Genomic DNA, 27,517 nt, shown 5'->3' with positions numbered 1-27,517 from the left:
AAGGCTAGCTACTGGGTTCGATTCCCGGTCTGACCTACAGTATTAACCTGGCAGCAAGCTTCAAAACAGCTCACACTCCACTGCACAGTCAAAGATTAATTCTTTATATGTCCATGTTGTAAAGAAACTTCGTGGGACTTCGAAGCACAAAAGTCATATTTCATTACTCAGCGAACTAAAATGGGCGTTTCATTGGTTCTAGTCTCGAGGAAACCATTTCGAGAGGGGTTAACGTGTCTCTCGCAGACGGGACGAACAAATTGCTAAGCTGCAGTAATTTATATTCTTTATAACATGTGTCCGTATTAAGTAACCCGTGACTTGTCCTTCACTCGTGGGTTTCAGAGGAGTGTTATAAACCGCTCACCAGCTCGGAGTGGAAGAGATAAAATATTGTTGGAGAGTTTTAGACCATCCTTCAACTCAAGTGAGAAACGCTACACCACAGACGCTGAAGTCAACGAACGTCCAGCTCAAATTTGTTTGCTGCCAGCCCCGTCCATTTTTTTTATTCCCCACCTATATGCCTTTTATCCCTCCTCCGCTACGCACAACCCACACATAAATCAACGTTATTTTGTTTTGACGCCATTACTGACCATGAGATTATTATAAACAACGAAAGTCAAGCAACCCCCCGGTATTTCAGCGTATTCCCCAGTCTCGGACGGCGTCGAAAAGATTAGCACGACCGGATTATTATATTCCATATCATAACAGTATGAAAAACGTCCCCGCGTCCGCGTTTACGCATTTTCCGCCGCTGATGTTTGCCTAAAAAATTTAACGCGCAAGTAAACAGACAAATGGAAAGCACAAATATTGTGCAGCGTATTAATCAAATAAATAATTCTGCTGGCAAACACGGGTGCGCCGGTCCGGACGGGCAGGGCCGGGTCGCAGGAATTATCTGTGATTGATAGACAGGCGGGGGCGGCGGGGGCGGCGGCCCCCAGCGGGCCCCCTGATGGATGGCTGCGCCGACGGACGGCCGTCGCCCGGGGCCGGGATCAGCCTGCAGGCGTCAGCCGCTTCCGACTTCCGTGCCGCAGCGCGGCGCGCCCGCGGTTCCGCTGATACACGCCGCAGCGGGCGCGGCGCCAGCGTCGCCTCTCCTGAAGACGAACGCTACTCGCACAGCCGAAACCTCCGTCACCACAAAATTTATGTTTATTACCGACACAAAGAAATACACAAGCGAATGGAAACATTTGGCAGACGTGCAGAATTACAGCATTAATGGATGTTCGGCAGACACCTATACCAGCTAGTAGTTAAAACTACAGCTCTATGCGTCCCACAAGGTAATGTATCCGCTGCTAAACTCGCAGTCGTCATTGGCACCGCAACACGGCATCACGCTATACCTAACATTGGTTCGCTCACTGTTAGAGTATGCGGCCGTGGTCTGCAGGAAAACCGCAGATACTCACATTGTGACTCTGCAGCGGATACAGAACCGCGCCCTGAAGACTGCTATGCATCTTCCGAGGTGCTTCTCGACGCGTCAACTTCACGAGGACACCGGGATCCTGCCTCTCCGAGACAGGTTTCACGCCATTGCCAGGAAATTCTACGAGAAAGTGGGACACCCCCGCAACTGGCTCATCCGTGGACTGAGCCAATAACCTCATCACAGGCCAACAATGCATTGGCCTGACCTGCTGAGGGATCAAGTTTTACTAATACCCCAACAGAGTGTGTCTTTCTCTTTTTCAGGTTACACCAGCAATGATGAATAAACAAGAGTGGTGAGATATTTTTCTCTCTCCCACAGGAACAGCAAGAATGACAAATTTTGTCCAAACTGGACCATCTCGAGCCAAAGGTAGGCTCGTCTTTTCAGCGTCAGCGTCAGCGTGTGTTGTCAGTATAGAAGCAGAAAAAGTCACTCAGGAGAGATGAGTGATTTCAAATGAGAACTGGTTCCTGATGTCACCTGAGTAACAACTCCACCAGGGGCTTTTGAACCCTTTGAACACCACTCAGTTCCACTGCTGGCGATGTGATAGAGAAATGGAAACTCAAAAGAGCAACCACAGTTAAATCATGACCGATAAGGCCTCTTGTACTGACAAGCGAAGGATAGCTCAAAAAAAAAAAAAAAAGTGAAAGAAACACTCTTAACTTCTAAAGTACTACCTACAGTTCAGATATACAATGGTACAGTAACTCCTCATAAGCCACACATTCCCGTAGTCGTGCTAGCGGCATTTGAACTCGTGTAAAGGGTGACTCTTTTGGGCGTTTATCTGTGTGGAAACCAGTGGTATGGATGAGCCACACTACACCTTGGGGCAATCCGATGGAAGGGTGTGGGTTTGACTAATCCGTGAAGAACGCTTCTGCCATCATATGCAGAGCCAGCCGCTACACATTGTTGGATGGTCTGAGCTGCCCCAAGTCCAGAACTGAAAGCAATGAAACGCGTTTGGAATACGTCAGAACGAAGACTCCTCTACGGAACCCAGCGTCCAACATTACTAACGTCCCTGGATTTGGCTCTTGAGGAAGAATAGGTTTCCATTACCCCACAGACTTTCGGAAACCTCATTGAATGTGTCCCGAGCTGAGTTCAAAGGGTTCAGATGGCTCTGAGCACTGTGGGACTTTAAATCTGAGGTCATCAGTCTCCTAACTAACCTAAAGACATCACACACACATCCTTGCCCGAGGCAGGATTAGAATTTGCGAACACAGCAGCCCCGTGATTCTGGAATGAAGCGCTTAGAACCGCTCGGCCACCGTGGCCATATACTCTGAACGTCTTCATAAATTCAGCAAAAGTCAGTCAGCCGGATAAGAACATGGGGAGATCGGTACCTGGGTAGTTACAAATAACGTTAACCAACTAGCATATATTGAACCTCTAAATTTCAAGGCACTGTAAGATGAAAATAGCTGAAGCGTGAAGCGTATCGAACGTTAGTTATACACTCCTGGAAATGGAAAAAAGAACACGTTGACACCGGTGTGTCAGACCCACCATACTTGCTCCGGACACTGCGAGAGGGCTGTACAAGCAATGATCACACGCACGGCACAGCGGACACACCAGGAACCGCGGTGTTGGCCGTCGAATGGCGCTAGCTGCGCAGCATTTGTGCACCGCCGCCGTCAGTGTCAGCCAGTTTGCCGTGGCATACGGAGCTCCATCGCAGTCTTTAACACTGGTAGCATGCCGCGACAGCATGGACGTGAACCGTATGTGCAGTTGACGGACTTTGAGCGACGGCATATAGTGGGCATGCGGGAGGCCGGGTGGACGTACCGCCGAATTGCTCAACACGTGGGGCGTGAGGTCTCCACAGTACATCGATGTTGTCGCCAGTGGTCGGCGGAAGGTGCACGTGCCCGTCGACCTGGGACCGGACCGCAGCGACGCACGGATGCACGCCAAGACCGTAGGATCCTATGCAGTGCCGTAGGGGACCGCACCGCCACTTCCCAGCAAATTAGGGACACTGTTGCTCCTGGAGTATCGGCGAGTACCATTCGCAACCGTCCCCATGAAGCTGGGCTACTGTCCTGCACACCGTTAGGCCGTCTTCCGCTCACGCCCCAACATCGTGCAGCCCGCCTCCAGTGGTGTCGCGACAGGCGTGAATGGACGGACGAATGGAGACGTGTCGTCTTCAGCGATGAGAGTCGCTTCTGCCTTGGTGCCAATGATGGTCGTATGCGTGTTTGGCGCCGTGCAGGTGAGCGCCACAATCAGGACTGCATACGACCGAGGCACACAGGGCCAACACCCGGCATCATGGTGTGGGGAGCGGTCTCCTACACTGGCCGTACACCTCTGGTGATCGTCGAGGGGACACTGAATAGTGCACGGTACATCCAAACCGTCATCGAACCCATCGTTCTACCATTCCTAGACCGGCAAGGGAAATTGCTGTTCCAACAGGACAATGCACGTCCGCATGTATCCCGTGCCACCCAACGTGCTCTACAGGGTGTAAGTCAACTACCCTGGCCAGCAAGATCTCCGGATCTGTCCCCCATTGAGCATGTTTGGGACTGGATGAAGCGTCGTCTCACGCGGTCTGCACGTCCAGCACGAACGCTGGTCCAGCTGAGGCGCCAGGTGGAAATGGCATGGCAAGCCGTTCGACAGGAGTACATCCAGCATCTCTACGATCGTCTCCATGGGAGAATAGCAGCCTGCATTGCTGCGAAAGGTGGATATACACTGTACTAGTGCCGACATTGTGCATGCTCTGTTGCCTGTGTCTATGTGCCTGTGGTTCTGTCAGTGTGATCATGTGATGTATCTGACCCCAGGAATGTGTCAATAAAGTTTCCCCCTCCTGGGACAATGAATTCACGGTGTTCTTATTTCAGTTTCCAGGAGTGTATTTTCAGGTACACGACAGTATTTGTTACATTGAAACGTCCCCTTAGAAAAATTGTGCATGACTGTTCTTAAACTGACACACAATATTTTTAGCCCAACGCAATCTGACTTTCAATAATCCTTTCACAAATCACTTACCTCACAAAAATCTTCGTTACTCGAGCCACTGCAATACAGCGAGCGCCACTATTGGCAGCTAAATAAAAGATTCAAACTACTGAAGGCACTAACTACTGATAGTCATAGTTAGCAGATGAAAGATTTTAATAGAGAACAAACAATGTATTTACCTTAATAGCAATCAAAAGTCATAATATTTATAGCAGTTCATGATATCCAGTCTTACAAATTTCAAAACTCCGCCATCTCTCTCCCCACATCCACCACAGCTGGCGGCTCACCTCCAACTGCGCAAAGCTACGCACTGTTCACATCCATCTGCCCAACACTACAATGGCAGACCACAATGCAAATTAGCCACAGACTACACAGCACAGCCAGTGATTTTTCATACAGAGCGCTCGTGGCGTTACCAATAAGAAATCCTAAACAGCCTACCTACATAGCCCGTCCTCTTTCAACAATTATACATGACTGTGCTTAAACTGACACACAATATTTTTAGCGCAACGCAATCTGACTTTCAGTAATCGCTACAAAGAATGGCCCTGACTAACATTAACCTATACGTTTCACAAATCACTTGCCTCATAAATATCTTGGTTACTCGAACTACAGCAATACAGCGAGCGCCACTACTGCTAGCTAAGTAAAAGATTCAAACTACTGAAGGCACTAATTACTGATAGTCATAGTTAGCAAATGGAAGATTTTAATAGAGAACAAACAATGTATTTACCTTAATAGTCATTAATATATATAGCAGTTCATGATATCCAGTCTTACAAATTTCAAAACTCCGCCATCTCTCTCCCCACATCCACCACTGCTGGCGGCTCATCTCCAACTGCGCAAAGCTACGCACTGTTCACATCCATGTGCCCAACAGTACAATGGCAGACAACAATGCAAACTAGCCACAGACTGCACACACCACAGCCAGTGATGTTTCATACAGAGCGCTACGTGGCGCTACCAATATAAAAACATAAAGAGCCTACTTACATCCTAACATATTAAACACAAATATTTGGCAGTGTCCTTTTTATCTTGTATGGTGGATTGTAATTGGAATAGATATGTTGCTTTTTCTGCTGTAGATAGACTCTCTTTATACAGAATAAATTATTGGATTTGTACTTCATAATTTCCATTCAACTCACGTGAGACGAGGTGGTTTGGAATCTCACTAAAGCACTAAAGCAATTTAAATTGCCAACAAGCATAGATAATGCTGTTAGTCAAGTATTACCAAGACTCATATAGATCCAGTGTATAACACAGTTTACTTTAGAAAAGATTTTGAGATACGAAGCAGCCTTTTTGGGGGCATAAGCCGAGTCAAGGCGTCGTTCTGCGACGACTTTCAGCAAGTTTGCTATTCTCCATCTTCAGGTGAGGTGTCGGGTTCATGGTCCATTTCATATCTTCATAGATGGTGAACCTCAGGTTCCTTTGCCTCAGCTGCAACGGCTGGGACAGTTGCGCGCTTCCAAAAGGGGTTTCGTGGATGGTGGTAGTGGAGGATGGGTGGGGGAAGGGGGATCGCAGAAGGTGGTGGGGCAAACTGCCGAAGTGTTGGAGGGTCCTGGGCTCGCGACTTGGTGCTGCCTGTCTATTCCACCCTCTACCTTCGCCGCTTTCACATAAGGGTGTGCTTGACGTTTTCTTTCTAGCGCTACATCCCACGTAGAGCTCGTTTGGAAAAAGTTATCTAGGTTGACAAGATCAACAGGGACCCGCATGTCCACTGCCTCATTGATTAACGAGTCCCAGAACCCGCTTGTCCGACACATCATCTGTGTTTGTTCAAAATCACACCTACGACCTTAGCTGAGGCTGTGCTCTGCCACCGCAGATTTATCCATTTGGCCTTAGCAAACGCATCTAACATATACCGAGAGTTACTGCGAAATACACCGTTCCGTCTGCCCAATATACTGCTCGGCACAATCGCAACTGATACTGTAGACTCAAGGTGTCCGTAGTTCTAGTTTGTGTTTCATTGAGCCAAGCCTATATTTGATTGTAGCCGATCCTTTTAATGTTGTTCTTAGTTTTGGAATTTAGGTGCAGGTCCGTGTGTGTCATTATATATACTCGTACATAATATTTGAGGTTAATGGCAGGATTTTACGTAAAGGTGTTTTTACATTATTTGTTCTTTCCGTCATTACCCACATTATCATTATTTCTATTAATGTTGTATGTAATTGAAAATATACATTACTAAACGTAGTGCCATGTATACTAATATAATACCATTGTGACACGTGTTTAAAAGACCTGTTGCAGACAACGAGGGACCCGATCATGTAAATTAACGACCTCAATAAATCAATGAATAATGTAGGTCGTTCCATTCTGTTGTAATTATATCGTGCCTGTATTTTACAACCATATCTTCTCAAACTAAGTATTCGATGACACTTACTCCTGTACGTATCTGTGTTCTTTGGTACTGTGCTGATTACATTCATCAACAGACCAGAGGTTTTTTCGGTTGTCTCCTAAATATTGCATATCACAATGAACAGTTATGTTACAGCTGTTTCTTCCAAGAATTTTAGCAATCCTGGAAAGCAGTAATCTGTTTCAGTCCCCTTTTTTCTACTTCGGACTTACAGAGTTCTTTTATACATGTACACTCAGTAATACACTTTACGGTGCGTGGCGGTGACTACTTCTGACAGTTCTATTCTTCCCCCTTTCTCCGTTCTCTTTATGGATGATACAAAGGAAGAACGACTGTCGATTAGCTTCCACGTAACCTAATTTCTCTGACAGTCTTGTCATGGTCATTTCAGTAGAAATATGTGGGACGAAGCAATATGTTTCCCAGCTCCAGAGATGAATATAACATGCTCTACACAATTTGCTAGTGTTTAGATAGATCTTCTGATGTATGTGGGACGAAGCAATATGTTTCCCAGCTCCAGAGATGAATATAACATGCTCTACACAATTTGCTAGTGTTTAGATAGATCTTCTGATGGTGGAATGTTAAGTAAGGAATTCAAGCGAGTGACTATTTTTGTGAATGAGCAACTCAGTGCACCTTCTACACGACCTCTGGACAAGATGTAAGGTTGCTCGTATCACGGGGCGACATGATCGTCGATGTGGTGTTTGCAGCCATGTTCGGTTAAATTGCAGAATGTATCCTTATACTGCCACATATAAGTACGTTGGAATGCACAAACAAAAAACGTCCGGTCTGCCACGGATATTGACGTAGAATAGATATGTCATGCACATCCACCGGGTATGTTGACAAGTTACTGATACTCGATAAATGTTGACGGGTGGCAATGAAACAGCCGTGGCTTATGCTGTGAGGTACCCTAATCGAAGAGCTCCATCAGCCATTATGTTCTTACGACTTCGAGAAACAATTAGTGGGGGATAACAGATGAAGTACTGCAATAAGTGAGAATATGGAAGTGTTTTGTTTTAGCTTTAGTTCACCACGATCCTGACAACTCATAACTTAAGACAAGTTCGTGCCGTCACTCGTGTCAGCCTTACATCTTACATCTGCCACTGAAATGAGAACCTCTTGGGAATAATGTCAATCGGACTTTCTGCGAATGGGCCGTTAATGATATCAATGTCGACACCGTATAGTGTTATGTTCTCTCACGACTCCACGTTCACAAATTACGTTGCAGTGAACTGTCACAATATATACTGTTGCGCCACAGAAAATTCTCGATGGGGACGTCATGTCGATCGTCAATGAGGTGGTCCATTAATGTGTGGTGTCGAGTCCTTGGAGATAAATTCGTCGGTCCACACTACTTCGCAGGTACTCTGACAGATGAGGTGTATCGAGTTTCTGTCGTCGACATTTTAAATGCCATCCTTGAAAGTGCCAAACTATATGTTACAAGTCGCTTTTGGATGCAGAGCGATCATCATTTGCGCGTTACGTTCTGCAAGAACCAAACAACAGATATCTTGGAAAATTTTAGTACGTCGTGTCAGGAATGGCCCGCGCGGTAGCCCGATTTAACACCAATACGTTTCTTTCTGTGGGGGTACCTAAAGAATCGTGTTTATGTCACCGAACCCTGAATCCCAGATAACCTCAAACATCGCATCGAAGAGGTTTTTCGATATGTGACATCAACTAATTCACATATCTTCCGCAGGTCTCACAGAGGGCGCACAGACATGTACATTCAGTGAAATGGGCAAGCATTTGAGTGCACTACTTAAATGAACGTTACACCACCAGAACATCTGTATGAGCACAGCCAATTATGTGGAGCATGCTGCAGGAGCGGACGCAGGTTCGGTTCTGGTAGGAGTCACTGGTTTTCACTGCTTGCCCCCTCCCCTATCCCCTCCTCCACGCCCACTACCCTCCTACCTCAAATATTAGGTGTGGTAACCGACATATTCAACGTGTCACAGATACCTACGATTTTAATAATAATAACAACAAAGTCTATAAAATGTTTCAATGTAATTATAATAATTTGTTTACGTCAGTACTTAGCAGATCACTGTAACATAACACCCAAGGAATTGCAGTTAAGAAATATGTAGCGTTACAGAAGCATTGTCCGAAAATTTAAGAAGATTATGCGTTACACACTTAATTTAAGAACAACGGTAGTAACAAGCTTCCATAACTCTGAGAACGTCGTAATTTACACGATACAAAATCGAAGTGGGCCGTGACCAGCGTCAGTGTCAGCATTACGGTTGTGAACACGGGTCTGAAGACTATGGCTGCGCGAACGTGTAAATTAAGGGAATGCTGCCTCATTCAGTTAGTTTTTGTGTTATTTTGTTTTTTTAGTGAGGGGTTTCTCCCGTACTGTTTTCCAACACACGACTTCCTTTGGTAATAGGTTCTACCTTCGGTTCACGAACTGTCGGTGTTTGTGGTTAATAGCAGCCCATTCTGAACTAATTTATATTTGAATGCATAATAAAGAAGTCCACGTCACACCGTTACAATATAAAAAAACCACATATATACATTTCACAAATACGTGCAGACCGAAGATGTTTACACTCACACCTTTTACCAGAACATACGCAAGTAGTTCACAACAGTAAGCAATATTGATGATTCTGTTGTCCATAATGTGGTATTTGACTGTGAAACTCCAGACTTTCCCAACTGGTATTGAGTTCAACAACTATCAGTCCATTCTCCCATCTCCAACCTCTGAGTGCAGCTCCAGTACAATTCCATGTACCAATACAAAATGCCTTTAATTGGTTTCCTAGTAAGTTTAAACAAATTTTAAACAAACAGATTTTCATACACTTTTATAATATAAATTCATAATATGTAAAGTTTTGTTTTGATTTTGACAGTTTAAAAATAATGCCACTGTTTGCATCCTACCACGAGACTGGTTTATTATTGCTTCCGTTTTGATCACAGTTGTATCCACTGTTTACGTACAGCTGGGGCATTGCTCTTCGCATTGCTTATTTAAAAGCTCAGTGACTGCTCACACCATCTGTTACTGCTGTCCCGCGTCAGTAATTTTTTTCGCCTCTACACGGTGTCTTCTGCTACGGTCTTTAAATCTTACATACGGAGACTTACAATTGCGATTCACAGATACATTGATATAACCTTTTAGAATCTTGCTTCAAGCATAGTGAATACATACTCATTCACCAAAACGATTGCTCCATTCGACAGTACGAGGAATCATCACTTCTATATTAAAGTCTCATTGATGCTACAAACGTACTAGTGGAGCTGTATTCATGTAATGACAGTGTATTTTCTAATGACTTTCCTACACGAACATGGTGTGACTTTGTGACACTCTTAACTAGACCTTTATTACGCTTTCCTTTCATATTTAAAACCAGCATGTGTCATTACTCTCTATAATTCATATTGCACAGCATCCTATTTAAAACTTATTTACTGCTGGCGTTCCATGTCAGTGTCGTGTCTTACGTCGACAATACACCGACTCCCTTGTACTTCATAAAATAGTTGACGGAAACCAATTCGCGCATAAATACTAATTAATAGTCAGCGTACATGTCGCTTTTTACCTTTCCTCAATCACTCTTCATAAATGATTGGCCGACTTTTCTGTAATCTAATCTATAATTCTCTATTTACCTCTTCCTCTATTGGCAAATAATTGTCTGACTTTTCATTCGCCGAATACCTATAACTCTCCATTTAACATAAACCTCTATGGTATAACTATTCGTGGCTTATCAGTGTATCATAATTAATTACAGTGGAAAGCACTTCACCGTTTCAATTCATTCTAAAGACTGATGATATGTCTGTTTTGTCACAATCTGTACATCATCTGAAGGCAATCTTTATTTTTTATCCATTATTCTTGCCACCAAAATTTCTTCTATTGTACATTGTCATATTGACTTACCTGGTTTAGCATCGTCCTCTTCTTCTACAGCCTTCAGTAAATTTATGTGCCTTATTTCATATCTTATGTATAATAGCGCTCGTCTTGCTCTCCTATTCCTAAAATCTTTACAGACATAAATGATTCTTTTTCGTTGTTGTAAATAGTTAGTAATTGTTCCACTACATAAATCAAAATGTGTTTTTTGTTATGTGCTTTAGTGTGGTACTAGTGTCTTGTTGTACTTATGTACTGCGTTCTCTTGCTGTTGTATCTGTAATCCTATATTTAACGTATCCTGGTGTGTCCACATATATTCAGTAAAATACTAGTTTCTCATGCGTGCTATGCAGATGTTATTCTGTTAGCTTACTTCGTTTTTGCTGTAGCTTGTTTCTTTGCTGTCGCAATCAGTGTAAGAAATTTTCTCATCTTAACTTTGGTAGTGAAGAATGTTAAAGAAGACAGGTGATGAAAGAATTAACGGCAGGAAAAGAAAATGAAGTATGCTGTCTGTTAACTCAGGCACATGGTAATCGTCAATTACTTAGCATTACAAAGGACCTTATTGCCACATGAGTTTTAGTAGTCATAATATTTGTTTCGTGTCATTGATAGAAATTTCATCCAATAATTGTCGTGCCGGTATTTTCATGCTAGAATGTGGCACTTCCTCGACTATTTCCTCAAATTCAACCACGTAATCTACCCCCAAATGATTCTCCTTAGAACTGAACTGGTAGCATTGTCTCCCATAGAGGAATGCAACATAATTTTGACAATTTTTTGCTAGCGGCCTCTGACAGAAGCCGGCTGACAAGTCATTGCATATTGTTATTTTGCCACCATTGAACTTCAGTATGGGACCTGTCCATTTGTGGTATAATGACATTTTCACCATCAAACCTTCTGTCTATGAGTACCTCACGTCTCGCTGTGTTTTGCTGTGTGCTGCAAGATCAGTATTGACTCAAAATTGCTTGAAAAAATTCTTTATATGTTTTCCATTTGTTTAGAGGTAACAGCTTGTTCCGTTTCATAATAATTATCTTGTTCCGTCGCATTATACTGAATACTATAGATGTTTCAAATGCTTTCACCATTTTTCCAAATTTAAGAAATGGAGTACCTTTTTATTTAATTCATAATTACATAAATCCACTTCCTTTCCTTAATCCCTCTATGTAGCCTTGGGTTAATTATTTTTGAGATTGTTTTAAGAGTTGGTCTATTGGTAGTGGCAAGACAGAGATGTGGTCACTCTGTAAGTTGGTTTGTGCCAACGGTAATTTGGGGGTAAAGGCAGCGAGGATGCATATGTTTGCCAGGTTTAGTTCGGGACTGATAAAAGGTTCCCCTCCCCTGTAGGGCGGAGCAGAACGACCAGTCAGGGCCGCCATGACAGGGACACTATGGGGGGAGCTGTTGCACTGAGCGGACGGCATCGAGAGCGATCTCCGTCTTTGCCGCCAAATTCTTTGTGGGATGAGGTATAATTTATTATATTTTTATTAATACGCTCTTGTTCGTGACGGAAGTAGTTAGCATGTCCTTACGACCATTCATTTTTTGAGAAATTTTGCTTGTAAAAATAAATTTTTCAGTTAGGACTATGGTATGAAGGTAAGCATCTGCAAAACGAAAGTAATGTCAGTGGGAAATAAATATAAACGGATTGAGTGCCAAACAGGAGGAACAAAGTTAGAACAGGTGGACAGTTTCAAGTACTTAGGATGCATATTCTCACAGGATGGCAACATAGTGAAAGAACTGGAAGTGACGTGTAGCAAAGCTAATGCAGTGAGCGCTCAGATACGATCTACTCTCTTCTGCAAGAAGGAAGTCAGTGACAGGACTAAGTTATCTGTGCACCGTTCAATCTTTCGACCAACTTTGTTGTATGGGAGCGAAAGCTGGGTGGATTCAGGTTACCTTATCAACAAGGTTGAGATTACGGATATGAAAGTAGCTAGGATGATTGCAGGTACTAGTAGATGGGAACAATGGCAGGAGGGTCTCCACAATGAGGAAATCACAGAAAAACTGGGAATGAACTCTATAGATGTAGCAGTCAGGATGAACAGGCTTAGATGGTGGGGTCATGTTACACGCATGGGAGAAGCAAGGTTACCCAAGAGACTCATGGGTTCAGCAGTAGAGGGTAGGAAGAGTCGGGGCAGACCAAGGAGAAGGTACCTGGATTCGGTTAAGAACGATTTTGAAGTAATAGGTTTAGCATCAAAAGAGACACCAATGTTAGCACTGAATAGCTGATCATGGAGGAATTTTATAAGGGGGCTATGCTCCAGACTGAACGCTGAAAGGCATAATCAGTCTTAAATGATGATGATGATGATGATGATGACTTAGGATTTTTTTTCAGAGATGAGCTTGGGGCTCATGTTATCCATTTCTAGTAATGCTATCAGTTAGTGCCTTCAGCACACGAGAGCAGCAAGAGTATCAAAAATCATATAGTTCCTCTTTTAGCAGTAGCGTTTTGCAATTTTAAATATATTACTGGTCTTGCTAAAGTAACATGAGGCCTCACCCTGAGTAGTTAGCTTAACACGGTGCTATAACCGCTGACGAGAAATTTAGACGATGAATCTGTGTGAAACCTGCTAGGATATGTGAGTTACTTAAGGCTCTAAGCGTGTGACGTAATTTTTTGGAAACCTCCTAAATTTTGTGCACGGATCTTTTCATTCAGGACTGCCCCCATTTGCAAGCAGCAACTTAGACAAGGCTCCACGTCCTAACTAATTGGTAAATAATAGGTTGTACCTGTGAATAATTGTATGGATAGAAATCAAGAATGAACAGCGGGGTGAGTACAAAAAAAATTTGCCATTGGTATCGATCACCCACCTAGTGTCGGATTGCACCGCCAGCGAGCTACCGATTCATTTTTGAAAATACTTAAGGTGAGGATGCCTGCGTGTGCAGTAAACTGTTAATTTGCATGTGCCAAATTAACAGGATGTTTTATTTTTAAAACAGCTACGGTCGCAGGTTCTAATCCTGCCTCGGGCACGGATATGTGTGATGTCCTTAGGTTAGTTAGGTTTAAGTAGTTCTAAGTTCTAGGGGACTGATGACTTCAGATGTTAAGTCCCATTGTGCTCAGAGGCATTTGAACGATTTTTTTTATTTTTAAAGAAATTGTTTTTTTCTTTTTCCTTTACAAGAATATGTTTGTGTCTGCCTTGTTCCCCCCGTTTTCCCGCCAAGAATCATTACTATCATTTTGACTAAGGGAGCGGTGCTGAGAAGTAATGGAAAGCGTGATCACTGACGAACAGTCAGTTTACTAACGATACGGTCCAAGTGGGGTGCGAATTTCGATCACTGTCCAAGCAGACGGACTACAGGTGCAGCAACGAAGATCCCTCCCCTTTCCCAGTGCACGATATTATAAACAAGATCAGATTTCTGATAGTATAAGCATCTTCAATTCGAGAGACTGTTGAATAGATTCCTGATAATATGGGTACCTTCAGTGCTAGATAAGAGCGAATTTATTCGTCTTTGCTTTGTTAACTGCAATTATGGGATTGCTTAAGTACCGAGTAAAGAAAGGTTTTAACATTTGTGAAGTTTCTGGCCAAATAATAAAAATGTCATATGAATTGAATTTAATGGATTCAGTGACTTATCATAACATCCCCATTCTGTGTAGATAACAATAATGGTACTAAATTGGAGTCATGATAATCTGGCGTGAATGAAAATTAACAAGGACAGAGAATATAGATCATGTTAAATCGTGGTAATTAGTTACTTGCCCACTTGGTTGTTTGAGTACTTCCCCGCTGTTATCCGTTGCGTAATCGTAATATGATAATCACCTAATCAATCAAATACTAACTTCAGGCCGGTCCGCTTTCAATGAAACGTTCCGAGCATTGAACCAAGCCAGTAAGCAGCATGTATATGAGATGCCTTGGCACACACGCAACCGGCACGCCCTAACATACACTATGTGATCAAAAGTACCCGGACACCCCCAGAAAAATACGTTTCTCATATTAGGTGCATTTTGCAGCCACGTACTGCCAGGTACTCCATATCAGCAACCTCAGTAATCATTTGACATACTGAGAGAGCAGAATGGGGCGCTCCGCGGAACTCACGGACGTCGAACGTGGTCAGGCGATTGGGTGTCACTTGTGTCATTCGTCTGTCCTCGAGATTTTCACATTTCTACACTTCCCTAGGTCCACTGTTTCATGTGATAGTGAAGTGGATACGTGAAGGGACACGTACAGAACAAAAGTGTACAGGCCGACCTCGTCTGTTGACTGACAGAGACCGTCGACAGATGAAGAGTGTCGTAATGCGTAATCGGCAGACATCTATCCATACCATCACACAGGAATTCCAAACTCTATCAGGATCCACTGCAAGTACTATGACAGTTAAGTGGAAGGTGAGAAAACTTGGATTTCATGGTCGAGCGGCTGCTCATAAGCCACACATCACGCCGGTAAATGCCAAACGACGCCTCGTTTGGTGTAAGGAGCGTAAACATTGGACGATTGAATAGTGGAAAAACGTTGTGTGGTGTGACGAATCACGGTACACAGTTTGGGTATGGCGAATGCCGGGTGAACGTTATCTGCCAGCGTGTGTAGTGCCAACAGTAAAATTCGGAGGCGTTGCTGTTATGGTGTGGTCGTGTTTTTCATGGAGAGGGCTTGCATCCTTTGTTGTTTTGCGTGGCACTATCACAGCACAGGCCTACAGTGATGTTTTAAGCACCTTCTTGCTTTCCACAGTTGAAGAGCAATTCGGCGATGGTGACTGCATCTTTCAACATGATCGAGCACCTGTTCATAATGCAGGGCCTGTGGCGGAGTGCTAACACGACAATAACGTCCCTGTAATGGACTGGCCTGCACAGAGTCCTGACCTGAATCCTATAGAACACCTTTAGGATGCTTTGGAACGCCGACTTCATGCCAAGCCACACCGATCGACGTCGATATCTCTCCTCAGTACATCATTCAGTGAAGGATGGGCTGCCATCCCCATGAAACCTTCCAGCACCTGATTGAAAGTATGCCTGCGAAAGTGGAAGCTATCATCGAGGCTAATGGTGGGCCAACACCACATTGAATTCCAGCATTACCGATGGAGGGCGCCACGAACTTGTAAGTTATTTTCAGCCAGGTGTCCGTATAATTTTGATCACATAGTGTAGATTGGGAGAGGGATAAGAAAGATAACCACTTGGAAGGTAATCGTTCAATGTTACTGAACCCTGTTCCAACTGATGTTGTATCTCCTTTTAACCTACTGTACACGAATTAATTTTTGTTGCTCTGTCATGTTTTAAGGAATGATACCCTCAAATTGTCTAATAAAGGCTACTGAGTGTATAGTTACCTTACTAGAGAAATTAGGGAATTTATACGCATTAGAGTGCTTTGCTACGTCACTTACTTGAACAATACCTTTCTATTTTCCCTGTTCGCACCAAATTTCGATTCTTTGTTTAAGTTCGTTTTCTATTTTTGTCCTGAATCTCAGGAAGTACTTCTTGCTCTATTTCCCTCAATTTACCCTGAATTGCACTCAAGTTGCCTTTCTAAGAGGATTCTCCACGTGAAATATTACGATTAAATATTTCGTGGTCATTTTGATACTCTGTAAATTACTCCAATGCATCTTACGTTTTTCATTATATGCTTTCATAGCTTTGCTTTGCTGGTGTCTTACAATAGTAATGTCATTAATTTTTGTTTGTATTACACCATTTTGAGTCTGCAAATCTTTATTTAACTTTTTGGTTTCATCGTCAACCTTTCGATTTGTTTCTGACATAAACTTATAATTTGCCATCTTATCCTTTTGCTTTCATAATCTATTTTCTTGTGACGTCCCTCAGTTTTAGTTTCAAGATTTGTAATCTTTGGTTCCAAAGTACTGAACTTAGCGTTTAGTTAAGCTAATCCCACATTAAATTCCTTTACCCCTTATCTATTTGCTCTGTTTTGTTATGCCCTCCATCTATTTTCTTTTGGTTTTTTATTAATTCCTCCTTATTTTCTATCCTTGCCAGTTTTTGTTCTTTCATAATTAATTTTAATATAGACTTAGAATCCTGTCATCATTCTGAGTTGGAAAAGTCTCAGCTGATGTACCATAACTTAATGTACGTAACTCGCCTGTTGGCTCATTGGTAATGTCGACATCAGAGCAATTTTCTCTGGCACCGTCACTTCATTTTGATTAGGTCAACCATATTCTGGGTTTACAGTATCAGTGTTTGCCACTAAATCCGTATTTTCACTCTCATCATTATTAGTCAGCTCTACATTCACAGTGAAATCATTCATGGTTACTTCACAATTCTCAGTGAGATAATTGGTATCTGAATTTACAATTTCTTACTCATCAGCACAGTCTGAATCTACGTTTTCACTTGAATTGATTTTTACTACATTTGACATATCATTAAACCCATATCAGACTTCACTACCATTTATTTGTATTTGATTCACTGGATCGTCATTATTACTGCGAGACTGAACTCCGTTTCCCAAGACGTTTTACTAATGCGAATACAATTCAAACAAATTTCATCAGATAATCTTCTACATATTGAAAACTCTATAGAACGCAATTTGACTGTTCTTACTTTTACCCTGCCTTCAACGTCCCACTTACAAATCTTAGGCTGCTATATGCAAGCGCAACTCCTACACTAATTTTCTTCTTGGACGCCGCTGATTCCCGCAGCTGCGGGCTGCGCCGCTGGCTGAAAAACTCCGTTGCCGTGGGGTGCTGCAGCTGGCACGACAAACGCGGCCGTACTGCCAACTGCGCCGGCCGCTGCTTGTTGCAGCCGCACCTATAGCCCGCGGTTCTAGGCGCGCAGTCCGGAACCGTGCGACTGCTACGGTCGCAGGTTCGTATCCTGCCTCGGGCATGGATGTGAGTGATGTCCTTAGGTTAGTTAGGTTTAAGTAGTTCTAAGTTCTAGGGGACTGATGACCACAGCAGTTGAGTCCTATAGTGCTCAGAGCCAGCCAGCACCTATAGCCAGTGGCTGCATCACGCTGCTCTGTTCGCTGCAGCGTCTCGTAGCGTGCAGAATCGTGAAGAGATGATTTTTAACGTAACCCCATGGGCCGCGCACACAGTGTTAGCTTTTATTCTCGCAGCACTTCAGCAGTTCCGCTTCCTGCTTTATATCAATACTACTTTCATGGCAACAGACAATTTGATTTTGCAGCACCTATTATTATTGCTCAACTAAATTTTTTTTTAAAAAAAAGCTCAAACACTGTTCGAAGCCTTCTTATCAAACTTCTTATGTAGTTCTCAGGTCATTTACGGTTCACATGTAGTCTTTATGCAGTAAGCTGTTCGCTTGCAGTTCACAGTTCTTCTAGTGAAATATATCCTCATAATTCTAGAGCACATCGACTTCAAAGATATACCCACAAGAGAAGCTATGTACGGCACGTGAAAGACAGAGAGAGAGAGTGATGGCTAGAGGAATTTATGTATGATAAATCCATATGCCGATATCGCAAGCTGAAGATGAAGAGATAAAGGATATGAGGATACTGAAAGGGCAATACAGTACGTAAAGGGGGATGAAAATCTAATTGTCATGGGAGACTGGAATGCAGTTGTAGGGGAAGGAGCAGAAGAAAAGGTTGCGTTAAGAAATTTGAGAGGAGAGAGACTAATTGAGTTCTCTAATGAATTTCACGTAGTAATAGCAATAGTCGGTTCAAGAATCATAAAAGAGGAGAAGGTATGCTTGAAAAGTTCTGGTGATTCGGGAAGATTTCAGTTAGCTTACATCACGGTTCAGGCAGAGATTCCGAAATCAGATTCTGGATTTCAAGGTGTACCGAAGAGCGGGTATAGAAACAGTTCAGATGGATCTAAGCACTATGGGACTTAACATCTGAGGTCATTAGTCCCCTAGACTTAGAACTACTTAAACCTAACTAACGTAAGGACATCACACACATCCATGCACGAGGCAGATTTCGAACCCGCGACCGTGGCGAAAGCACAGTTCCGGACTGAAGCGGCTAGAACTGCTCGGCCACAGCGGCCGGCAGCAGGTATAAACTCAGATCACAATGCAGTAGTGATGAAGAAGAGGCTGAATGAATGTGACCTCCGTGTGTTACACGACAACTCTCACAACGGTGGCTCATTCCCCGTCCAGACGAAACAGCTTCAACAATGAGATGTCGCAGACTGTCAAGAGTGTCAGGCGCAGATGGGATAAAAACGCGGTGTTTTATGAAACCCCACAGGTAAAACTCGAAAGGTGTGAGGTCTGGAGACCTGACAAGCCACAGGCGATGAAGTTCATCTTCTGATTCTCCTTTTCCAATCCAGCATCCTGAAATAGTGTCTTTCAGGTAACGTGGGACGTAGAAATTCTCTAAGCACGACGGACGATACCTGAAATCGCGAACTACCTATGAGCACATTTTCCAAAAAGTGTCTTGAGCAGCTATTTCTGTAGGTCACATCTTACACCTTGTAGTTACAAACAGGCCGGACCTTATCGGCAGCGTCAGTTTAAAGACGGAGATCACTGATCATGATGATATAACGACTATGATTACGATAGTTAATAAAACAGGCAAGGACGCTAGTATAATGTTTCTACTAGAGAGAGCGTATAAGAAGTCGTTAGAATCTCACAGAATGAGATGTCATAATTCCAGTAAGATAGACGCAGAGGATTTATGGGCGAAATCCAAGCAGACTGTAAATCGTGGTCTGGAGATTTATGCGGCTAGGAAGTGAATTAAAGACAGAAAAAAAACCCGCCGCCGTTTAACAACGAAATTCGGAAAAAGATGAGGAAGCAGACACTGTTCACCCACGGTTCAAAAGAGAACGCTCAAATGACAACAATCAAAGGTTAATAGAGATCGTCGGTCTGTGAAAAGATCTATGAGCGAAGCATACAAAAACTAAGATCGACATACCTTAGCAAAAGATCTTGCCGAGAACTCTGGAAAATTCTGATCCTAAGTAAAATAGCTAAGCTGTCTAAGGCTTTCGTCCGCTCACTCGTTGACCAGTCGGGAGGAACAGCTGAAGGCAGCAAAACGAAAGCCGAAGTTTTACATTTCGCATTTAAGAAGACGTTCACGCAGTAGAATCGAACAAACATACCGCCGTTTGACCGTCTCTCAGGATTCCTTACGGACGACATAGTAATAAGCATCGATGGCGTTGAGAAACAACTGAAAGAATCGAAAACGAAAAAAAAAGTCGGTAGGACCTGCTGGAATTCCATCCCAGTTGGGCTTTACGAAGAGTACTCTACGGCACTGGCACTGGCCCCTTACCTACCTTGCATTTATCGTGAATGAATAGGCTGATTATAAGACACTAGTCAGGAAGAATCAATACGCAAAGAAGTGGGATACGGAAGTACTAAGCAATGACCAGACACGCCTGAGGTTCCCTCAGGCTATAGACACGTCAATGAGGAACAGCTCAGTAGGCAGTGCAGTTGAAGAGGAATGGACATCACTGAAAAGGACAATCACCGAAGCTGTAATGGAAAACATAGGTACAAAGGAGGTAACTGCCAAGTAACCATGGGTAACAGAAGAAATACATGTTCAGGGAAATTAAGGAATACACAAATACAGGTCACTGAGGAATAAAATAAATAGGAAGTGCGGGAAGCTAAGACGATTGTCGGAAATACTGACTCAGCATATAGGAAAGTCAAAACAACCTTGGGTGAAATTAAAAACAAGTGTGGTAACATTAAGAATGCAACTGGAATTCCACTGTTGAATGCAGAGGAGAGAGTGGATAGGTGGAAAGAGTACACTCAAGGTCTCTATGAGTGGGAAGATTTGTCTAACTTGATAGAAGAAGAAACAGGAATCGATTTATAAGAGATAGAGGATCAGAATTTAAAACAGCTTTCGAGGATTTAAGATCAAATAAGACAGAAATGATAGATAACACTCCAGCAGAATTTCTAAAATCATTGTGGTAAGTTGCAACAAAACGGCTATTCACGTTGTTGTGTAGAATGCATGAGTCTGGCTACGTACCATCTGACTTTCGGAAAAATATCATCCACACAATTCCGAAGACTGGAAGACCTAACAAGTGTAGGAATAATCGTAGAATCAGATTAACAGCTCATGCATCCAAGTTGCAGACAAGAATAATATACAGAAGGACGGAAAAGATAATTGAGAATGTGTTAGATGACGATAAGTTTGGCTTTAGAATAGATAAAGGCAGCAAAGAAGCAATTCTGACGTTGCAGTTGATAATGGAAGCAAGACCGAAGAAAAATCAAGACACGTTCATAGGAGTTGTCGACCTAGAAAAAGCCTTCGCCACTGTAAAAAGGTGCAAGACGTTTGAAATTTTGAGAAAAATCGGGGTCAGCTATAGAGACAGACGGATAGTATACAATCTGTACAACAGGCACGAGGGAATAATAAGGACGATCAAGAACGAAGTGCTCGCATTAAAATACGTGTAAGACAGGGATGTAATTTTTCGCCCCTACTGTTCAGTCTGTGCGTCGAAGAAGCAATGATGGAAATAAAACGAAGGTTGAAGTTTGGAATCAAGGATATCAATTATACGATTCGTTGATGACATTGCTATCTTGAGTGAAAGTGAAGAAGAACTGTATATCTGCTGAATGGAATGAACAGTCTAATGAGTACAGAATATGCATTGAGAGTAAGTCGTAGAAAGATGAAAGTAATGAAAAGTAGCAGAAATAAGAACAGCGCGCAACTTAGCATCAGGCTGATGGTCACGAAGTAGCTGAGGTTAAGGAATTCTGCTACCTAGGAAGTAAAATAACCAATGACGGACGGAGCAAGGAGGACATCAAAAGCAGACTGGCTACACAAAAAAGGCAATCCTGACTAAGAGAAGTCTAATAGTATCAAACATAGGCCTTAATTCGCGGAAGAAATTTCTGAGAATGTATGCACAGCATTATAAGGATGCGAAACATGGACTGTTGGAAAACCAGAACGACAGAGGTCGAAGCATTTGCGATGTGGCTTTACAGACGATTGTTAAAAATTAGGTGGACTGATAAGGTAATGAATGAGGAGATTCTGTGCAGAATCGGAGAAGAAAAGAGCATGTAAAAAATACTGATAAGGCCAAGGAAAAGTATGATAGGACATCTGGTAAGATATCAGGGCATAACTTCCATGGTACTGGAGGACAAAAACTATAGAGGACAACAGAGATTGGAATACATCCAGCAAGTAATTGAGGGCGTAGGTTGCAAGTGCTACTCTAAGATGAAGAGGTTGATACAGGAGAGACATTCGTGACGGGACGCATGAAACCAGTCAGAAGACTGATGCCTAAAAAAAAACCATTTCCTAAAAATTTCAGTCCTTGATACCGTCTCTCACTTACCGCAGATGACGTGTCACTGGTCTCATTTGTACTAAGATTGTAGTACACACGAGGTGCCTATTTGCTTCCTCCGCTCTGAGTGGAATGCGTAAATTCTGAATAATGTTCAACAACCTGCAGTCCTCTACTGTTGTTGTCCTCCTGCGAAGAAAACAGCACGTACGTCGTGAATCCGTTTTTTGAGGCTGTAATAAGCCGTTAGCAAGGAACAGGCATTGTATTAATAATTTAATTTTGGAGTGGTTTGTTTAAACGGGATGCCACTCGCTTTTTATTAGGAGAATAAAAGAAACTACACAATTATTGAAATTCCTTAGGGAACTCGTGTTGAACGGAAAGGTACTGAGCCATAATGAATTTATTAACGTTTCTAAAAACACTAATGAATTTATTTTTAAAAGCAAGAATCTATGAATAACATTAATAAATTGCCTCCATAACTGGAAGGACTAAATTTCAGTAACGCAAGTGATAGCAAACACCTCAAAACGGCAACAGTATAAAATCACTTCCTGTTAGTAAAGAATATTAAATGAAGCAAAAATACATTTACATTACTAACAGCAAAACATATGATGAAATGAATATGTCACAAATATCAACCAACGGCTATTGCCAGTAATGATCAAAACGCCACTGCCTTCGAAGTAGCCAAAATGACTGACAAATGTGGTACAAATTTATGATGATAGAGACAGTGGCAAAGGCAAAGCCAGTAGCAATAATTCTTCCTTCTCTACTAACATACGACGGAGGTTGCCGCTGCAACAGTACTAGAAACCTTGATGAAAAATTTCAGTCATGGTGCTCAGGCATCTTTAACTAGACCACAGTTAACAAGAGATACAATCACCTACCTGTAACAAAGAGACAGCTCGTTAATTGTTTAGTAAAAATTAAACATACTACAAATGCAGAAAAGTGCGAACGTTGCGCAAGAAACTTGACTACTGAGGCAAAAAAATTTTCCTTAGGTTTTTTTTTTTTTTTGACGCGTAACTGTAGACATGCTCCAGAAATAAGCTAGCTAGATTATTCAAAATGGCTCAGAGCACTATGGGACTTCTGAGGTCATCAGTCCCCTAGAACTTAGAACTACTTAAACCTAACTAACCAAAGGACAGGACATACATCCATGCCCGAGGCAGGATTGGAACCTGCGACCGTAGCGGTCGTGCGGTTCCAGACAGAAACGCCTAGAACCGCTCGGCTACAACGGCCGGCTAGCTAGATTAAACAATTTTCACTGACTATAAAGCAGAATTCGTAAATCAGACGAATTACATCTCCATTCTATCCCATAGATTCTAAAATCAGTTTGGTATAGTGACAGCCACAATCTCACACACATTGACTGAACGGAACTGAAGTAATATCCACGACACTATATTCTAGAAAGAAGATGTTAAAATGAATCAAGTGTACAAACTTCAAAAATATTATCGATACTACATATAAAAAGACTGCACAGTGTAAAAATGACGATAATTATTTCATTATTTGTGAAATAATTTAATTTCTGTGTGAATTAAAACTATTATCAGAGAACTACACTCATGGACAACGACAATTATAATCTTCTTTTTTGTTATCTGTCATAATTGTGCTTCAGTTGTTCTTCCTGTGCTAACGGATGAACTGTTCGGACGTGAGACGTGTGAGGTCTTTAAAGAGAAAACCTGTAACTATGATGTTAATTATTATTTGAAAAATAGAGTCGCAATTGTCTAGACGTGTATTTGTATGTATTTCAATTGTAATCAAATCTAACTAATGTTTTTAAGTGTTCATTTTCAGCAGGAGGGCAGCCGTTAGCGTTAGTAACTTACAGCGGAGTTTACTAGTAGCTGGTATAAAAAATATGACAGTATTTATCATTGAAAATGATTTTAAATGCTAATGAATAGAGATAAAAGGCTTAAAGGGTGTCATCTAAATATATTACCTTTGTATAAAATAAATCGAGAATAACAATAGACAAAATGACTATCGTCTGTCTGCCACCATTTTAGCAAAAATATTTCCGCGGAAGTTTTGAATCGAGAATTGTAACAAACATAAATGTTGTTAGTTGTAAGTGAATGGATGTAAATGTGCACTGGTGGTCCCTACTTCCGCATTTCTTCTGGCTGATCTGCTTCAGCTTGGTGGTGCAGGGTTTACTTGTAAGCATTTCCTACATCTCTCAGGGGGGTAGGTTTGTGTTGAACATCTTTATTTGTTTGTGTGTAATGGGTATGGGCGGGCACGAATCAGTTTCCATCTTGGGTGCAGATTCCGTCGTATTTCGGATTGTTTTCTTTTTACATTTTTACCTTTCAAGCATGGCAATGGGTCGCGCATAGCGTTCCCTTGGCTGAGGCGGTGCTCCAAGGTGTCGTATCAGTAGGTTGGTCGAAGTTTCAGTCCTGGCATAAAATCGTCGTGCAAGCTGCTTATGTCTCTGCGGTACCTCCAATTCTTCGGCTGCTTCATGAATGTATCGGTGAGGAAACTGCGGGGGAACGTGGAAAACACGGCGAAGTATCTTATTCTGGAGCGATTGAAGGCGCTGAAGATGTGTCTTTGCTGCATTGCCCCATACCTCACAGGCATAGTCAAAGATGGGGCGAATGTACATCCTGAATATCAACAGTCCGTTGGCTATCGATAAGTCCGAGCCTTCGTTGATGAAGGGGAAAAGTGCCCCTATCCTTCGTGACACGTTAGCGCGGACGTCGTCGATGTGGCGCTTCCATGTAAGTTGTTTGTCCATGGTCACTCCTAGGTATTTAACAGAGTCCGTCCACTGCAGTTCGGTTCCATAAAGTCGGAGGTTCCGAAGATGTCGAAGTCGGCGAGGGCCAGGTCTCCTCTTGGCGAAGATGATGGTTTGCGTCTTCTGTGGGTTGAACCGGATGCGCCACTTTCCTGCCCATTCCTCCAGGGCATAGCAGGCACTCTGCAGTCGTGGGACAAGGACTTCAAGCCATTTCTCCCTCGTGTATATCATGGTGTCATCGACTCTTGGTGGTGTCGGAAGGTCCGATGTAAAGACGGAGTACAGGACTGGTCCGAGGACTGAGCCCTGTGGGACCCCTGCACGGATAGGTCTAGCCGTGGAAAGTGCATCCCCTACTCTGACCGCAAAGGTGCGTTGGTGGAAGTAGACGGCAACGAGCTTGACGTACGCCCTGGGGAATCCGAAGGCGCTAAGCTTCCAAATGAGGCCTTGATGCCATACACTATCGAACGCCTTCATCACGTCCAGAAGAACAGCACCACAGAACTCTCCATTGTTGAAGGCTGACGTAATATATTCTGTTGCCCTAAGAATCTGCTGTGTCGTGGAATGACCAGATCGGAAGCCAAACTGCTCCGGTGGCAGAACTTGGAGGCGGTCCATGATGGTGTGGAGCCTCGTCAACAGGAGCCTTTCGAAGAGCTTACTGAGGTGTGGTAGCAAGCTTATCGGTCTGTAACTGGTGGGTAGTCGTCAGTTCTTCCCAGGTTTCGGGACAGCCACCACTATAGAATGTTTCCACGCTGCTGGGTACTTGCCCGTAGCAAAAATCCAATTAAAGATGGTTGCCAAGTGCACAATCGCGGTCCACGGGAGTTGTTTTAAAGTCCTTCCCGTGTTGTCGTCGCAGCCAGGTGCTTTGCTGGCGGGTAAGGCCCGGATGCCAGCGTCGATTTCAGCAGGCGTTACTGGAGGGATGAGGTCGTCATCGTTGTCGGCGTCGTCGTCGGCTGCACGAAGTATGGTAGTAACTTCGTTTTCAATGTCTGCAACCCGCTGGGGGTCAACTCCGTCGTCCAGCGGTCGAAAGTTCGTTTCGAAAACGTCCGCCAGCATATTGGCCTTGTCTTCCTACTTGTACACAGTGCGGTCATCATTTGTCAACGGCGGTATCCGGCTTCGTCTATTTGTGAAGAACCTGATGGAGTTAAAGTTCATCGGGTCGGGCGTAAACGATCGCAGCTTCGCAGCCCATCGCTGGTTCCGGTGTTCAATTATGGCTGCCCGTATGTCTCGTCTAAGTTGGTTGATGCGTTGTTTCAGTGCTGCGTCGCGCGTGAGGCGCCACTCACGGCAGAGTCTATTCCTGGTGCGTATGGAGTCCAATATGTGCGGTGGCAGATCCGGTGGTGGACGATGAGGTGGCCTTGGAGGTGGTGTGGCCAGTTCCAGGGCGTCCGTGATGGAAGTGGCGAACCGTTCTACGGAGGTCTCGTCGATTTCGTCTGGGTCGTGGATGACGTCAAGAGAGAAGGCAACAGAATCACGAAATTGGTCCCAGTTCGTGTGCTTCAGGTTGAGGCGTCCTGCAGAAAGTTCCGGCGCAACCTGAAGCTGGAATAATACCGGCAGATGTTGGAGTTCAGTCCATGGATCACTTCCGCAGTCATGTATTGGGGAATTCCCTTAGTAATTGCCACATCTAAGATGTCCGGTGTGCCATTGGACGGGTAGCAAGTTGGCTCTTCAGGGCCACAGACGTGTGCCTGGGCTTCTTCAACAGCCTGCAGGAGAAGACGCCCGCTCATGTTCGTGTGTAGCGAGTTCCATGCAGCGTGCTTGGAATTCAGGTCCCCAGCTATAAGGAACTTTCCCGGCATCCGTAATAGCGTTCTGGCGTCGTCGAGGTCGAGTAGGCGACGAGGGCTGCGGTACACCGCAACAAATGTCACAGGTCCAGTCCTTGTTTCCACTACGATCGCTGTTGCTTCGATGGTCCTTGTGGTAGGCGCCTGCACTTCGTAATGTTTGATGGAGCGACGTATGTAGATGGCAGTGCCACCCCCATGGGTAAGGCGGTCCGTGCGATAGCAGCAGTAATTGGCCACGTTGCTTCTGATCCCCGGTTTGAGAAAAGTCTCATTGACAAGACAGATGTCGATATTATGATCACTGAGGAATTGCTGGAGTTCTGCGACGTCATGAGTGAGATTGTCTGCATTGTACTCGAGGATACGAAGGTCGTCGAGAGGAAGGTGTCTAGGCATGGTGGACGTTGCCTTCTCTGAGTGCCTGGATGGCTCTGCTGACCGACACTTCAACAGTGGCGGTGATGGTGGCTGGCAGTTGGGCCAGCGTCTTGGTGACCTCTGCCAGTGACGCCGCGATGGTCGTCAAAAGTGTAAATAGGTCCTTCAGCTCAGTCTGTGATGTTGATGGTGCTGGATGAGTCGGCTGGCTTGAAGGTGGCGGTGCTGCTAGTCCTGGAAGGGCAGTCGACGTGGTCGAGGGTGGTTGTGTCTGCTTCAT

General features: G+C 43.6%; 1 protein-coding gene across 1 annotated transcript; it reads right to left on the bottom strand.

Annotated features, from left to right (window-relative positions):
• Window positions 1-838: 838 nt before the first annotated feature.
• Window positions 839-27,517, bottom strand: LOC126336047 (protein enabled homolog). Its single transcript, XM_049999527.1, has 2 exons — window positions 27,299-27,517; window positions 839-1,015 (listed from the first exon to the last, which is right to left on the bottom strand). The coding sequence occupies exons 1-2, from the start codon at window positions 27,515-27,517 to the stop codon at window positions 839-841; spliced, it is 396 nt and encodes a 131-aa protein (XP_049855484.1).

The sequence above is a fragment of the Schistocerca gregaria genome, chromosome 2 (genome assembly GCF_023897955.1).
Source record: "Schistocerca gregaria isolate iqSchGreg1 chromosome 2, iqSchGreg1.2, whole genome shotgun sequence".
In the NCBI taxonomy this organism is placed as follows: domain Eukaryota; kingdom Metazoa; phylum Arthropoda; class Insecta; order Orthoptera; family Acrididae; genus Schistocerca; species Schistocerca gregaria.
This window is presented reverse-complemented; position numbering and strand designations above follow the sequence as displayed.